Source organism: Lepidothrix coronata, unplaced genomic scaffold (assembly GCF_001604755.1).
Source record: "Lepidothrix coronata isolate B3197 unplaced genomic scaffold, Lepidothrix_coronata-1.0 Scaffold140, whole genome shotgun sequence".
Classification (NCBI taxonomy): Eukaryota; Metazoa; Chordata; class Aves; order Passeriformes; family Pipridae; genus Lepidothrix; species Lepidothrix coronata.
This window is the reverse complement of record NW_016690320.1, coordinates 1319319-1334555: the sequence shown is the minus strand read 5'-3', so window position 1 is coordinate 1334555 and position 15237 is coordinate 1319319. Positions and strand designations below refer to the sequence as shown.

General features: G+C 39.7%; 1 protein-coding gene across 15 annotated transcripts in view; it reads left to right on the top strand.

The window, feature by feature from the left end:
• Positions 1 to 15237, top strand: part of TCF12 (transcription factor 12) — a 162811-nt gene that overhangs the window by 109398 nt on the left and 38176 nt on the right. For 11 of the 15 annotated variants that reach the window (XM_017827490.1, XM_017827493.1, XM_017827489.1 and 8 more), the window contains one exon: positions 1802 to 1854. In XM_017827490.1, the coding sequence (XP_017682979.1) occupies positions 1802 to 1854 (53 nt within the window). Of the gene's footprint in view, positions 1 to 1801; positions 1855 to 9590; positions 9665 to 13339; positions 13581 to 15237 lie in introns of those variants that run through there. The other 4 variants (XM_017827500.1, XM_017827498.1, XM_017827499.1 and 1 more) reach the window with 3 other exon arrangements.

Sequence of the window (15237 nt, the reverse complement as noted above, 5' to 3'; positions counted from 1 at the left end):
GTTGCTCAGAATATGAGAACAAACACAGCAGTTCTTCACATCTGTGAAGAAGTTCAGTGAAATTGTTTACTGCTTGAAAGGGTGTTTGAACTTGAATAGAAAAGAGCTGCATTTTAACATGATGATGATGTTTTAGCCCGTGTTTAATCAGTTCTAGTGAAAAACTACTTATTGTAGTGATCTGCTGTGGTTTTGAGTAACAGGGGTCTGTTAAACATGACTTTGGTGTTGGGCAGAGAGTGCTCATGACATGTGCAGAAAGATCATGGTGTGAAGGCAGTCCTGAAAAATATAATCTGATTTCTAACATATACTTGAATATGTGACTCAGTTTTTTGTGCAAACTATATGGAGTTTGGTACTTTCCAGATATTAAAGAAAATGAAGTGTGGTGTTTTCAGAGTAGTATTATTCAGTTTTTTCTTCAAAAGAGAAGCTCAAGGGGTATAAACCTGTTCAAACTGGTAACAGTGTGATATTCCTCCTTCTGTCATGATTGAATCTGGGGATTGTAACCTGGGATATGGCTGGTGGTGGTTACAAATTTTTGGAAATGTTTTTCCAGGAATGTCAGGAGGAGGAAGCACACTTTAATCTCAGGTCTTTTTTCCCAATAGCTTCAGAAAATATGTGTGATTTTTTTTTTTTATTTTTAATGGACTGGTTAAGTTTTACAAACCTGCTGCCTGAGAATTTAAAACAAAATCAAATTATGGCCATTTTATCCCCAAGAAGGAGTTGTCTGACAGGATTATAACAAGCTCTCATTAAATTCCATACTAAATTGCATTAAAACCAACCAGTGTTCTCTCCAGGTGACACTTTCAATGCAATGGAAATATCTCTTCCAGAAGTCTTTTTCTTTTCGAGTGTGCTCTATGGGAAATGATCAAAGTAAAGATATCCAGCAGATATTTCACCTTACCTCACCTTTACCTTGTCATATGTTCTGGATGAAACTAGAAAAATAGGAATTTTGTATTTTAATTGAAGACTCGATGGTCAACTGTAGAACTGGAAATCTTGCCAGATACTCGTCTTCAAAACATCAGTTAATTTGCTGGCCTACTTTTCAGATTGATTTTATTAGCTGCTGATTAAACTGGTTCAGATTCTTGATTTAGGCAGTGAAATTGCTGGGTGTGAGGACCCACCCTTGAGGGGAAGGGTCATCACACTGGGTACTTTTGTGGGGTTACAATAGCTGTTGGGAGAAGGAAGCAGCTATCATGCCTCCAACTTTACTATTACGTGCAAATTTGAGTTGTATGGCCTTTACTACTTAAAGAAAATAATTAGGTCATTAGATTGGCTGATTATTTACAACCTTGGTATAGTCTAAAAGCTATAAAATTTACATCATGTTAGTATTTTTAGAGTTTGTCATACTTTAATGTGTGAAATTCCTTTTTGATAGTTCTGTCTTTACTATGAAGTGCAGAAAAGAAAGCATTTCTCTTGCTGGTCAGTCTCATTTTCCTCTCTGTATATCTGAAAACCGTATTTTGTTTCATAGCAAGTGTATGAGGTGATCAGTGTTACTGTACTTAGGAATAACTGCTTTCCTTATGGAAAGAATTGAAAGTAACTATCCAGCAAAGCTTTATTTTAGAGAAGAACATGGGTATGTTGTATTATATTTGTATTGATGTGAAAGACAAATCTCATTGACAGAGAAGAAAAAAAGTATGAAATTGGAAAATAAATTCATCATGGAAAGAAAAAACTGTACAGTGTGGCTATTTATTCTTTTTCACCTATAATGTAGATACCTGCTGAAACCTTATTTTTCTGTGTACAGATCCTCTACAGACAAAGAAAGTAAGAAAGGTGCCCCCTGGTTTGCCTTCTTCTGTAAGTACTACTTTTTTACTTATAGTAAAAAAACTGGGCTGAGATTGTGCTCTCTTTACCTGCCATACAAACAAATGCCTTAACTTCAGCTCTAGGAGGGCTGTGTGCTGGACACGAACAGCTAGGCTGGGTAATTGGGAGTGGTTCTGCAGGACTAAATACACATTTGATGTGGAATTTTTAGATTTCATAGCAGTGATTTGTAGCTCGCTCATATGCTCCTACCCACTTGTCCCTGTCATTTGAATTCCTCTCTTGGGAAGAGAGCTGGGCCAGGAGCTGTCAAAGAAGATCTCCTGTACAGGTCTTTTGATGTTTAATTAGTCATTATGTTGCTGAACAGGAGGACAGACAGAGATTAATAGCTGAGAATCTTAGAAATTTACATTTGTAATAATCCCAGTGGAGCTGAAGACATTAAGATTCGGAGGACATGTACAGCTCAGCTTGCCTCAGTAGGACTGAGGTTATTAATATGCATAAATCACCGAGTCAGATGTTCATTGTGAAGCCCTGGTGGATTTTAAAGCCTTCATTAAGCCTTTCCTAACTTCAGCCTAGCATCAGGAAAGCTTTCAAGCAACTAGTTTGTTGATCCCTCTTTGCTTGAAAATTTATCCTTCGAGAATAAAGGGCTTTGATAAAAAAGGTTGGAAGGGTTTTGGTGGAAAAAATCATTAATGGCTGTGATAATCTAATGCTATAGGGGTGTTTTGTGGTATTAAATATGCTTTATTCTTAAAAGGAAGAAAATTGTTTATAAATGAATCTGCATTTAAAAATCCACGTGAAGTGAAAAATCCCCAGTGAAGTGAAGGACAGAATTATTTTTTCCCCTGCTCAGAACAAACAGGAGGGGAGGGGGAAGCTCCGCTGCCTTGCGGGATACATCTCTTTGTTGTGTAAATGGATGTTGGGCTTTTATTTGGCAGTACTTAACACATGGGCGCAGGTGCACTTGGATGAGTCATAACTCAAAGCCGGATAGGCTGAATAGAACACACTGCACAGGCAACCGTAATATAGTGGGAGCAAAATGGGGCTGATCTTTTTATTTTGTGTGGAGCCTGAAGTACGGATGGTGTCTCCTAGTCCGTGCATCTCCCCTGTTCTCTCCTCCCTCTCTTTCCCTTCTCCCTCCCCCTGCTCACGATGATACAGACAGAAAGTGGGATCTGAAATCCTATATTAACCGTACTTCCAGATGGAGCTGAGATAGTGTAGATAGCCTGGGGCAGCTGTGCTCTGAACCTGCAGCCTACCTGGAAGCCAGGATTGCAGCTGCAGGCACTCTTAAAAGCTTTTGCTTGCATAAGCACTTGGGCCCCACTAGAGGCTGAATAGCTGCTTGATAAACAAAATGAACACAATGCCTCAAATCATTATTCCCGAGGCCAGGAATATTCTTCTTTTCCCCCCCTTCTTTTTTTTTTTTTTTTTTTTTTTTCCCCCTTCAGCAGCAGCTAAAAATAGTTTGGCAATTTACATTTTAACAGTTGCGTGTTATGTAGGGTGGCTTTACAGTCTAGCAGATGATTTCTGCTAGATTAACAAAAATGTATTTAAAATGTCAGAGAAGCTAAAACACATAGCAGTGCAATTTTCATGTAATTTATTACTGTAATTCTAGGCAGTAATAAAGCTTACACTACATGTTTAATATTTAGTAGCATCACCCAGGTAAAGAGATCATTTTGGGGAATGAAAGATTTCTCTCATTCCTCTTGCAAGGTTTTAATTTTAACAAACAGTATTTTTCAAGTGCTTTTCATTTAATTTTTCTGTAAGAGTGGAGACAATAAAATGCAGAGAGATTTTATTTGTATTAACATTGTACCAATCTGTGCAATTAAGTGCAGTTACTGTGAATAATCAATGATTGCGATGCTGCAGGTTTTAAGCACCGTTTCTCTGTGTTTCACTGCTGAATAGAGCCTTGCAGTGAAATGACATGTTACCCCACCCCCCAAAAAAAAAATGAGATACTACATATTTGGAAGATGACACAAAACTAAATTTCACTGAGCACATAAGAAATTTAAATTGAGTAGATAATTATGTAAGTGTAGTCTTTATTTTAAATATATGTTGGTAGGAAATCGGAATGTATTGTGGGAAAGACAGAAGTTGCTTTAGCTAATAGACAGTGCACAGTAGTTTAATTATAATATGAAAAGTCAAAGGAAAGATGTTAATTTTATTATACAAATCTGTATTTTTTAATTTTTCAGTTTCTGAAATACTGGTTTCTGCAGTGTGTTTGTTAGTATAGGGCTGCCATGTCAACGGATACTCAGCAGTAATTTAATTTCCTAGATAACGGTAATTTAATACAATCTTTTAAGAAATAATGATTTTTAAAAAAACCAAACAACCCTTCCTCTAGTTTGTTTCTTTTTTCTCTTGATTTTGTATAGTGCTTTCTGAAATTACTTGTTTTGAAGTTTATCTTCTTTCATGTGTTCTTATCAGGGCCCAAAGTAAAAACAGAGAAAAGTGCTGGTGAATTGTTTAGATACTTTCTGGAATGCAACTCATTCTAAACTTGTCCTTTTACTGTAAAAATTAAGTGTACCAGGCAAATGCATTTTTAAGGTTTTGTGTTGTAAGTTGCTAAGTGGTGACTCACTGCCCAAAACATTTTCAATGTTGACATGCAAGCATTTTTGTTGAACTACAACTACTAAATTTAAAGCCTTGAGGGGAGGATAGAAACTAAAAAATCAGTGGTTTATTTTTTTTTTCAAGCCAGGTCTGAAAGAAAAGCAAGATTATGATATGCTCTTTATATTATAGCAGGGGGGAGATACTGTTCAGTGAGTTACATGGTCTTCAGAGATTCAAAACTGTTATATTTCTGAGAATTTTTCTGATTGTGGGAGTTACCTGAATTAAGCCAGACACCAAAAACATCGTGTGACTTCAGACCAGTTGTAACTGGGGCTGAGTCAGGCAGAGCAGAGTGTCAGGGGTTCTGAAGAGCTGCTCTGTCTGCAGAGGGAGAAGACAGACAAGGCTCACTCAATGCCCAGGGGTTGCCATCCAAAAATGGATGGGCTGTGAGCAGAAATGTACTGTTTACGTGTAGAGTCAGAAAATATTTCAAACTAATATTTATTATTAGTACCATAATCAGTGGCTCTCATGAGGTCATCATTAAAAAAAAATAGTGTGAATATCTATCATCATTCTTTTGCCATTTAATTAGTCTCATATCAGAGAAATAACCTGAAATACATCATATCTGCTGATTTTTGTTAGAGAAGATGAGCTGTGACACACAGGCACAACTGTCTGCTTGTTTTCCATGTTGTGCCATTTCTAATAAATATTTCAAGTATTTTAGACTTTCCATAGTACCTGAGATGATCGGTTAATATTAACCTTTAGATTGCACTTATTTAATAAGAGATTGTCCAAGTAATATTTTCTGATACCAGTGATCTCTTTCTAAAGTCAAGCTCATTATATTTTGTGTTTTTCAATGCATTTAAGACAATTTGTAGTTCTATTATAGGAGTTCCTCATATAACACCCTCTACAGTATGTGTATAGTCCATGGGTGCTAATTTATTGCAATAATTATTTATGATGCAAAGATGGAAAAAACTTGGTTTGCATGCATGGAACTACCTCCCACTTAAGGCACTTTTCTTTTTAGTTTCCTGCTAGTCTTTTAAGACTGAGCTTCTAGAGATATTTCAGGACATGTCACATGAAGATACCAATGGTACCAGAAGAAAAATAATAAATGTTACTCCCTTCTGTGCTCTCTCCTTCCTCTACTCCTCCCAAAGGGTAAAAGGAGATTATTTTCAAATGGTGGAGTGGGAAGTATCTTCTTTATTATCACGTGGAACACAGTTTTTGAGAGATCAGTGCTTAGATTGTATTCAAAATAATATAACATTCACTAACAGAGTGGACTTTAGAGTGTCATTCTTAATATTAGCAATTCCAGTGTGTATTGAAGTGACCTGGTGTAAAGCAACATCCTTGGAATACTTTTATGAAATCTGGGGCTCTGACTAAAAACTTTGGAGCATCCTGGGTAGATACTTAGTGTGATGTTGAACTGACTCTGATGTTGTGCTTAACCAGCTTTCTAGTGAGACTTTTTTGGTGAGATCTTTTCCCACTGTCCACAAATGGTGCCCAAGTGTAAAAAGCAGCATTTAGTCTGCTCAGCTCTGTTCTGAATTGCCTTGTGCAGTCAAGTGATACATTCAACTGTCACTTGTCTTTAGTATCTAAAGCTCTCAAAGACAGCAGTAACTTGCCTGACCCTTCCCTCTGATGCTGTGCTGTGTGTTAGAAGGCAATTTTAAATAACAAAAGTGAGTAAATAAATCCTTATGGATAATGCAACAGAGAACTTGCAATTTTTTCCTCATGACTCAGTCTTCCATCTCTCCTCTATGCTTGTTCTTTGGTCACTTGATTGAAGGGTTAAGGTTTTTAGAGGCTTGCTCTATATTGCTTTTTAAGCACCATGTTCATCTATGAGCCTGAAAAAAATGCAAATATGTAAAACATCTAACCCCTAAATTATGTTACAAACTAAGTTAAAGTGTTTGAGATTTTATGTTTATTAAGAAAAAGATCTGGTTTTCTGGTTAGGTTATTATAGGGGTTTTTTTCAACATGGCCTTTATTTGAAATCTATCTGAAAACCACAGTAGCCTCAGATTATAGCATCCCACCTGCTTTCTGCTACATGAGAACATTTAGCTGTCATTAAACAACTAAGCAGTCCATTGCAAAGTCCTGCTGTGAGAGTTCAGATCGAGTTCTCGCTGAATTAGGGTGAAGGTGCTTGAGTAACCCTCTCTTTACAGCTTTCTTAAAAGTTGCAATCAGATCATTTTTCCAAACTGTCCTGTCATCTGACTCTGGTGAACTATTTTGAGGTTGCTTAATTGAGAGATCTCAGTGAAAATCCTGCATATACATACATATATGAGGGATATATAGTGATGTCACATTATTTCTCTGTTTGGATTTACTGGAGATACTTTATTTTTTTTTAAGTTTTCACAACATATCAAAATGAGTGCATTTAGTGCTCTTAGAGTGTAGATTTGCATAGAAGAACCTTAAATTTGTGCATAGTTAGAAAAAGTTACCTAAAAAAAACCCCATGACTGAATTGCAACTCATATAGTTTAGGCAGAAGTTATATGGAATTTCTGCAACTTCTGCTTTACCTCAAAGATGAATGTGTGCATTGCCACAAATTAGCGTGGTGGTTTATAACAATAGATAAGGATGCAAGCTTTTTTGAAAACTATTTCTTAATATCTTTTGCTTGATAATACTTGTGGCTTTGGTGGGAAGACTTTCTAATCCCTGAAGTCAGCCAGGAAAGTAGTGAGGAACGCTGTGTTGCTGGACTTTTATGTGCTGTTGAAGTGAGTGGTTTCCCTTCGGTTGCTTGCTCAGCCCGAATTGGGGCAGGTGTCTTTGCCTGGGAGCTGGCCATCAGTCAGAAATGGGCAATACAAAACCAAAACAAATGCTTTTCCAACAGAATGGCACTGAAATTAAAGCATTGCGTGGTCTTTAAATGAAATTTCAGATGTAGATGCGTCTCATCACCACGAAGCAAAAAAAAAATTGAATTAAATTGCCTCCTATTTTAGCGCCACAGAGTTTCATGTGACGTCAGGACTTATAAAGCAAGCAAGTTGTTCTGTGTTGGGGAGGGAGGTAGTTATGGGATTTTATTCCATTTGCAGGGCTAGCTAGGATTAGTTGCTAGTGTTTTTTTCTTTCTGCAAGGTAACAGTAGGTTCCTAGTGTTTTTTTCTTTCTGTAAGGTAACAGTTCCTAACTGTGGATGACAAGAGTTGCCCGTTAGGCTTTGGGTAGCTCTGGGCTTCATTTGCAGAGCAGTTGTGCCAAGCAGCGAGCTGGAGCACAGCGGAGGGGGAGCGGTGCAAGGAGACAGAGCCGAGACCCAGCTCCCTGGCCGCGTCCGGAGCCGCGATCCCGCCGAGCTCGGAGCCGGGTGACCGAACACGCCCGGGCCGGCGGAGCGCGGGGCCGGGCCGGGCGCACGTTGTGCCTCGGGGGCCCCCTGCAGGCCGCTGGCACAACTGCAGGGAGCGCCAGCCGGGAAAGCGCGGAACGGGGCCGGGAAATCCCAACTGCCGGGGCTGGGGCTGGGCCGGCAGAGGGACCCCGCACTCACTCCTCAGCTGTTCCCGTGAATTTGCTTGGCCATGTTGAGTTGATGTGAAGGGATCTGTGATTCAGATGGTTTCCTGTGAGTTTCGGTAGCAGCCTTGCTAATTAATTTTAAAAATCCTTATAAGGCGTGTACACGTTTTTAGGCTGGGTAGGTTTTTAACACGTTCCGGGGTGATGATTATCTGACTTCTGATAGAATAATTTATTGCCTCAGGATAGTAAACATGTTTGTTTACTTTTAAATGCAGATATGGGTAGTTAAGGCCTTCATATAGAGTCTTCATATAGAGTCTTTTAAGCCATAAGCACTTCATATTTTCAGCAAATAGAACTTTCTGAATTTGAGCAATATCCTATCAAAGTTGTATCTGAAAGATTTTGAAACAAGTTGTAAAACTTCCTCAAATAAATTATATTGTGTTTGATTCTGAAGAATGTGATACACAGCACTCTTTTCCTCATTCTTTCCATTCTTGGAAAACATTTATGTAATAAGTTAAGTATCTCCTATAACATTGGATAAGTTAAATTTTGAATAATATTGAATAAATTCAATATTATTTGGAAAACTACTGAAACAGAAAGGTCCTAGCTGTAGTTTCCAATTAAAAATAACAATCATTGTTTTTTACCCATACCTGCCATAGGTAACTGGTGTTTTTGCAGCAAAAAAAGAGCCCCAACCAACAATAAAAATCCCAACAAACATCCCCCAACCCTGTAATATTGCTAGGTAAAAGCAGAGGATAGCAATTAATAGAAATTTCATTAGTATTTGCTGTCCATATTCTCTCCCTTCAAACTGTTCCTTTTTCTCTGATAATAGTAACGTGAATGTTAATATGCAGTTAAAGACAAGCCCTTTTAAAAGGAAAACCACCAAACTATTTTAGCTCTTGCATAGATGAGTAAATTAATTTGCTTAATACATCTTCCTTTGGATATTGGGAGGGGTTGCCTATCAAATTGAGTCCACTGGGTTATTTTAAATTGCCTTCCATGCAGTTTGTCTGCTCCATCTCTGCTGAACAGCATGCTCAGTGGTTGGTTAACACAGGAGGATATCCTTCCAGGATTTTAAAATAAATGAACTTTTACTTAACTGATGAATTACATAGAGGACAGTATAATAAGCATTGTGTTTTCCCCTGAAAACAGCCAGGTTTGTTTCTTAAGGCTTGAAATCGTTTCTATTCTAACAACTACGTTATGCATCATGTTCAGTGCATCCTTCAGCAATGGTCCCAACTCTGGCTTTGCTTTTATTAATCATCATAAATATTTGGCTTTAAAATAAGTTATATAAATATATAAAATATATTGAGAGACCTAAGATGTGTAGAATTGTTGGGGTTTTTTTTCTCTATATTGTTGCTAGACAAGCAGCTCAAAATGACTGTGTATATTTGAGTTAGCAACAGGTTGTTCTGTATCAGTTGGGGCCTGTCTCTTCTATTCAGGTTTCAGTTTTCTTAGAACAGATAAGAACTTAATCACTTGTGAAACTTCTGTTCCTCTGTCAAATGTGGCTGGAATTGATAATCAGTTCCAACCTTGGACAGTGTGGGGAGGAAAGGAGAGACTTCTCGGGCAGTTGCCTTATTTCCAGAGATAGAAGGTTAGTCTACCCCCTAAGAAATTGGTAAGGACAAAAGAACTAGTTTCTCCATCAAAAGAAGGCTTGGGCTCTCACCACATTACTGGTTTTTTTTCAGTGAGATTGAAGCCAATTCTCCTCAAGGAGATACTTGATGCTTGGGTTTACACATCACAGTTGCTTTTGTTGGTCAAAAAGGAGCTTTAATTTCTAGTTGCACATAATTTAAAAAAATTTGGTGCTTGTTGTGTTAGAATAGACCCATTTAAGATAATAAAAGCGTGATAAAAAGCATTAACCTTTCTAAAGCATTTTTCTATATCAGTTTTGTGGAATATGTTTGACAAGAGGATGGCTCTCATCTGTTGAGACAGTTACATAACTGTCTTTCATATGGTATAACATTCAGTGATCTGAGAAATTATGTTTATTTATTTATAAATTCAGATGATGAATTGCATATGCTCTATTGTGTATTTGCTTTGTGGTTCTGACAAGTTGAACAAAAATGTATTTCACGTAAGTCTGTTTTCAGGGAGAACATGTGGTTCATTCACAAAATCTCTTAGTGTTAAAATCATCTTTGAAAATATTCTCTTACAGGTAGCTTGGTTTATTTTTAGGTCAGTATTTCACTCTGCATCAGCTTTCATAATCTCTTTACATACTTTAGGAACAGGCAGTTTATTGTTTTTGACACACGGTACAGGGTCATGAGTGGAAACAATTCGGGCTACAAAGTGCATGTCAGTTCAGTGCTCCTCTGCTGACGGCATGTCTGTCTGAAATCAAGTTTAAAAAATTGGCCCTGTCTCCAGCTGACTTGTTTTGTCAGGCTGAGTCATAAGATTAACCCTTGACTTGTCACCAAGGAAAAATGGAGTAAACAACTGTAGCCCGTACAGTATCGCTGATCCAGCCATGATTCATTTCACTGTAACATGATTCTCTTAAGAAAACAAATTTCGGAGCAGCTGTTCCTTGGCTTAGATGAGGATTAGAAAAATTGTGACCACAAAACAAAAACTTGCTTTGGACTTCGGGAGCTTTTGGAATAGTTATCTGGTAGTAGTTCCTGCAAATACAGTTACTGGTAACAACATCACGTTTTTTTGAGCAGTCTTTCAAATTCTTCCAATTTAGGTTCATTTTTTATCTATTCTGGTGAAAGTAAACTTCTGTGGGTTAAAGTTTAATATGCTGGATGGAATTATGGGCTGATCCTGTAAGGTGAATTGATGTAGCAAATGTCCTGTGAGAAACACTGTTTTCGTACAGAACATGTAGACCAGATACAGTGATAGATTTCAAGTACTGTACACTAAGATTTTATTCCCAGTGAGGTAACTGAGGGTAGGACAAATAATTTCCTTTTGGGTAAAATGCAATTGTTATCCTTTTGATTTGTGGGGAAGTAACTCAGGAGCAAATTCATTTAGTGACTCATTACAGAGGGACCAGTTTGTCTGCAAACAGACGTTTGCAGTGGTGTTACTTAGTTTTATTGATCATATTGTTGCTTTTGTCTTACCCATGTGATGATGAACAAGGTCAATGATTTACTTCTACTGATAAATGTTAATAGTGTTTAGTAAACATTAGTAGTTAATATTGCCTATATATTTTTTGTTACAATTGCTCTGTACAAGCATAGGGCCGCTGTATGCAGAGATGGCCCCTCCCAGTGCTGCACAGTCAAGTCAGGGTTTTCTGCTCTCTTTTTTAACATTTTTCCAATGGCTTGTATGCAGGTGGATAATGGTTATTATTTGAGAGGGGGGTTGAACATGCTCTTCGTCTCTAATACAACTAATTTGAAAATTGGGCCTGTGTGCGTGGAGGTGCAGTAGCAATTACAGCTATGTTGATGATAGTCGTTACTTCAAAGAACTGACTTCATTTATCCTGGAAGTATTTTTAATGGTTTAAAAGTTTGCATGCTAAAATTATATAATTTTTTTAAAGGGTTCTCCTACTTCTTCAAGTGTAAGCTGAAAGAGCCTTTTCCAGTGTCTGGGGTTTTTCCTAAGTTGTACATTAGTCTGAAGTAGTGATTTTAATCTACTGCACTACGAGAAGTAGCACATGCAAAGATCTGAAGATCTTTTAGCATATCTCGTCTGTAGAGTCCTGAACATTAGTGAGAAGCTTTAAGGAATAGCATTGTTAGCTGCAAATCAAAGCTTCTTACGGACTCTCTGGGGACTGAAATGGGTCTTTGTGGTCCCTAGGGAAGAAGGAAGCCGCCAGTCACTCTGCAGGCCTGGCAATTTAATAGTCTGAAGTATAGTGATGTTCTTTTTTGCAGCTGCTGCTGCTACGCCTTTTGTATTGGAGAAGAGTTCAGTTCAGATATCATTAGCTTTGCTGCATAGTTAAATAGTTCTGGATGCGTAGTTTGACTCGCAGTAAAAATGCAAGTGTTCTTCAGCAGATGGAAACTTCAGGATGTATTTGCCAACATACTCTGAGCACAGTAGTCTCCTAATTGACTGGAAGAGTTCACTGAAAAAGCATTTGAAGCTGGAGATGTGAATATTTTTTTGTCAGTGTGTGTATATCCTGTATATTTATAGACACTACAGTAGTTATGTCCTGAGATAATGGATGTTATACAGAGATTTTTATCTGATGATAGTATTAGACTGCAGTCAGTTTGTCACCCTTTTGGATCTTTTATGTTCAGAACAAACATGCTTCACTGACACACAAGGTGCTTGACAGAATGAACCAAACTTCTGCAACTCGCTTTCTTTCCCTGGAAATGACTGAATTGAACTTTACCCATTTTTGTCCTTATCCTGAAGTATTTTCCTGCTTTTGTAAGGAGGAAGGCAGGGAGAATTCACAGCATTGGCAGTCGACACAGTGAGAGGTGGAGAAACGTGGCTATGCTTTAACCTTTTTTTTCCTGGATTGAAATGAGTAGCTGACTTACCAGAAGCTCAGTTAACAACCAGCTGTGTTCACTTGTAGAAAATAAAAAAAATGTATGCCTCATTAAGAGTTAATGTTAGTTAATGCCACTGCTCACTGAAGAGAGCAAAAAGACCTACCAGGCATCGATAGTGTGCAAATATTGAGGGATCTTTATGATGGAAGTTGCAGTCTGGTTTTGTCATGTGCCAAAGTTGTTGGGGGGATCCCCTCCGTGTCTTGTATGGGCACCTATGCATGCCTTATTCAGACAAAAACGTATTATACAGCATAAAGGGAGCCTGGACTTGTGTTTCCACGAGAACGCTCATACTTTGTATATACCCCATCTTAAGGAAGGATTTTGGATGATTCTATGAAGTGAAAACATTTACACGACATATATTTTTTTAAAGTCAAGCACCTCATGTAGGTGCTGTCTGTGTCAGGGTCACTCCGTGTCCCAGGCTGCCCTGCCCGGAGGGCCCCGGGAGCGCTGGGTGCTCGGGCTCTCCCCTGGGACTCGCTCCCAGCAGCTCCCCGTGGCTCTGGGAAGCGTTTGCCAAAGTTGGAAGCAACTTCAGGCAGAGCCAGATGGCCGTGTGGCTGGAGCCGCATCGAGCAGCGCCTGCACGGCCACAAGCGCTCTAATTTAATTAAAACAAAAAGCATTCGATTACCCCGCCCGGGACGTGCCCATGTGCGGGTTCCGCGGTGCGCTGGGTGCGTGTGCCGAGCGCTCGGAGCCCGCGGGCCGGGGCGCGGCCCCTCCCCGGGCCGGGGCCGGGGCGCGGAGCGGGGGCTGCCGCGCCCCCCGCCCGCCCAACCCCCGCGCCGCCCGGAGATGGTTCAGTCCTGCTTTGCATAAGCCGCCTTTGAGCGCTCCATGTGCGCGGGCGGCGGGTGGAGGCCGTGGGGAGCGGGAGGCGGCGCGCTCGGCCCGGCCCGCGCCATGTACTGCGCGTACCCCGTGCCCGGCGTGGGCAGCAGCTCCCTCATGTACTACTACAACGGCAAGACGGTGAGGGGCGGCCGCCTTTGTCCGGGCACACACGCGCGGGGTGGCCGCGCTGGGGCGGGAGCTCCCCGGGGGCGCTCGGCGGGGCCGGGGCCGTGAGGGGCCGTGAGGGGAAGGGGCTGTGCGGGGAACGGGGCTCGGGGCTGCTTTGTGTGCCGGGGGACGGGCGGCGCTGCGAGAACCGCCGAGCCCGGCGAAGTTTGTGTTCCTGCGTGCCCGCGGCTCTTCCTTGGGGTGGGTTGTGTTGGGTTGGTTTATTTATTTTTTTTGGTTTGTTTTAGACGTGTTCCCTCCCCGGGGGCTGCCGAGCAGCCCTTTCCCAGCGCTCCGAGCCCGGGCATCGCCCCGGCCGCCGGCGCTGCCCTGCCCGGCGATCGCGGGGGGGAATTCGGAATAAATAATCAAATGTTCCTGCAAACACCAGAGGGGCAAAAAATACAAAATTTTTTTTTTTTTTTTTTTTTTTAATCTCCACTCTGCGTTTTGACTTTCTGGGAACGGAACGGGGTATATTTCTTTTTCGTGGTTTTTGATAGTTACAATTTTTAAACTTGCAGGACGCACCGGTTCTGATTTTTTTTTGTGTGTGTGTGTGTGTTAAAAATTAGCATGTGATGGTACATTTAACACGGTGTTTTTCTTCCAGTCTGTTTATGCTGTATGTGGTTTTGGCTTTCTTCAGTTATAAAAATAGCTTTTAGTAGGAAAAGGAGAGATGCTGATACTGATCTTTTTTGTTGGGTTTTGTTTTGTTTCTTTACTGCAGGTCCTCCTCCCATGGGCCTGTGTGAGTTTTGCTTTCATTAGTAAACTTTTTTTTGCCAAGATTTTTGTTCAACAGTAATTAAATTATGAATCTTTATATTCATTAATGGCACTGTGTATGAGCTTCTTGAATTACAGAAAAGACACTGGAGGAGAGGTTGGGGAATCAGTAAAATCTCTTGGTCTCTATTTCATTTCCTTTGGTATAAATGCCAGCTGTCTTTCAAATATGAAATGATTTTTCTTTCATGTCTGCTCCTAGGCTAAAGCAATCTGTTTGAAGTTTTATGTGAAGATATATATAAGACTTAAGTAAAATTAACTATACAATACCCCTGAAGCAAAGGGAATATAACTTGCATGGAGTTTTGATTTTATTTCTTTCTAGAGCACAGATCACTCTATTACAACATTTCTCTTTGTTCTTGTAGCAGGAAAAAAGGCTTTGATCTTATTAAGTATTTCCAGGCATAGAGTAGATGGAAGTGCTGGTACCGTAGGAGGGCATGGCTTGAAAATTGATAGCATGTGCCTGTTATGGGTCAGAGGTGACCTTTATGAGCTTGAAGAGTTAGTAAATAGATGACAAATCATATGATCATCCTATATCATGTTGCCCAAGGTTTTATTTAATTTTTTTTTAAAAACATCTTAGTAACTTTTAGCACTTTCTCTCTTAGGAATTCTGTAAGTTGGCCTAGATTACTAATTTAAATATACATAAGGAGGTTCTGTGAAGTTGGGGCTTGGTTTTTGTGTTATAGTTTTTGAAGCACACCTCTTGGTGTGTCTGCCAAATCTTTGTATGAACCTTTCTTCAGTGAGAGAACAGTACATACCCTAATTTTGATGTCTTACTGCTTTTACTTGTATTGTTTGATAAGTTAGTAGTCGA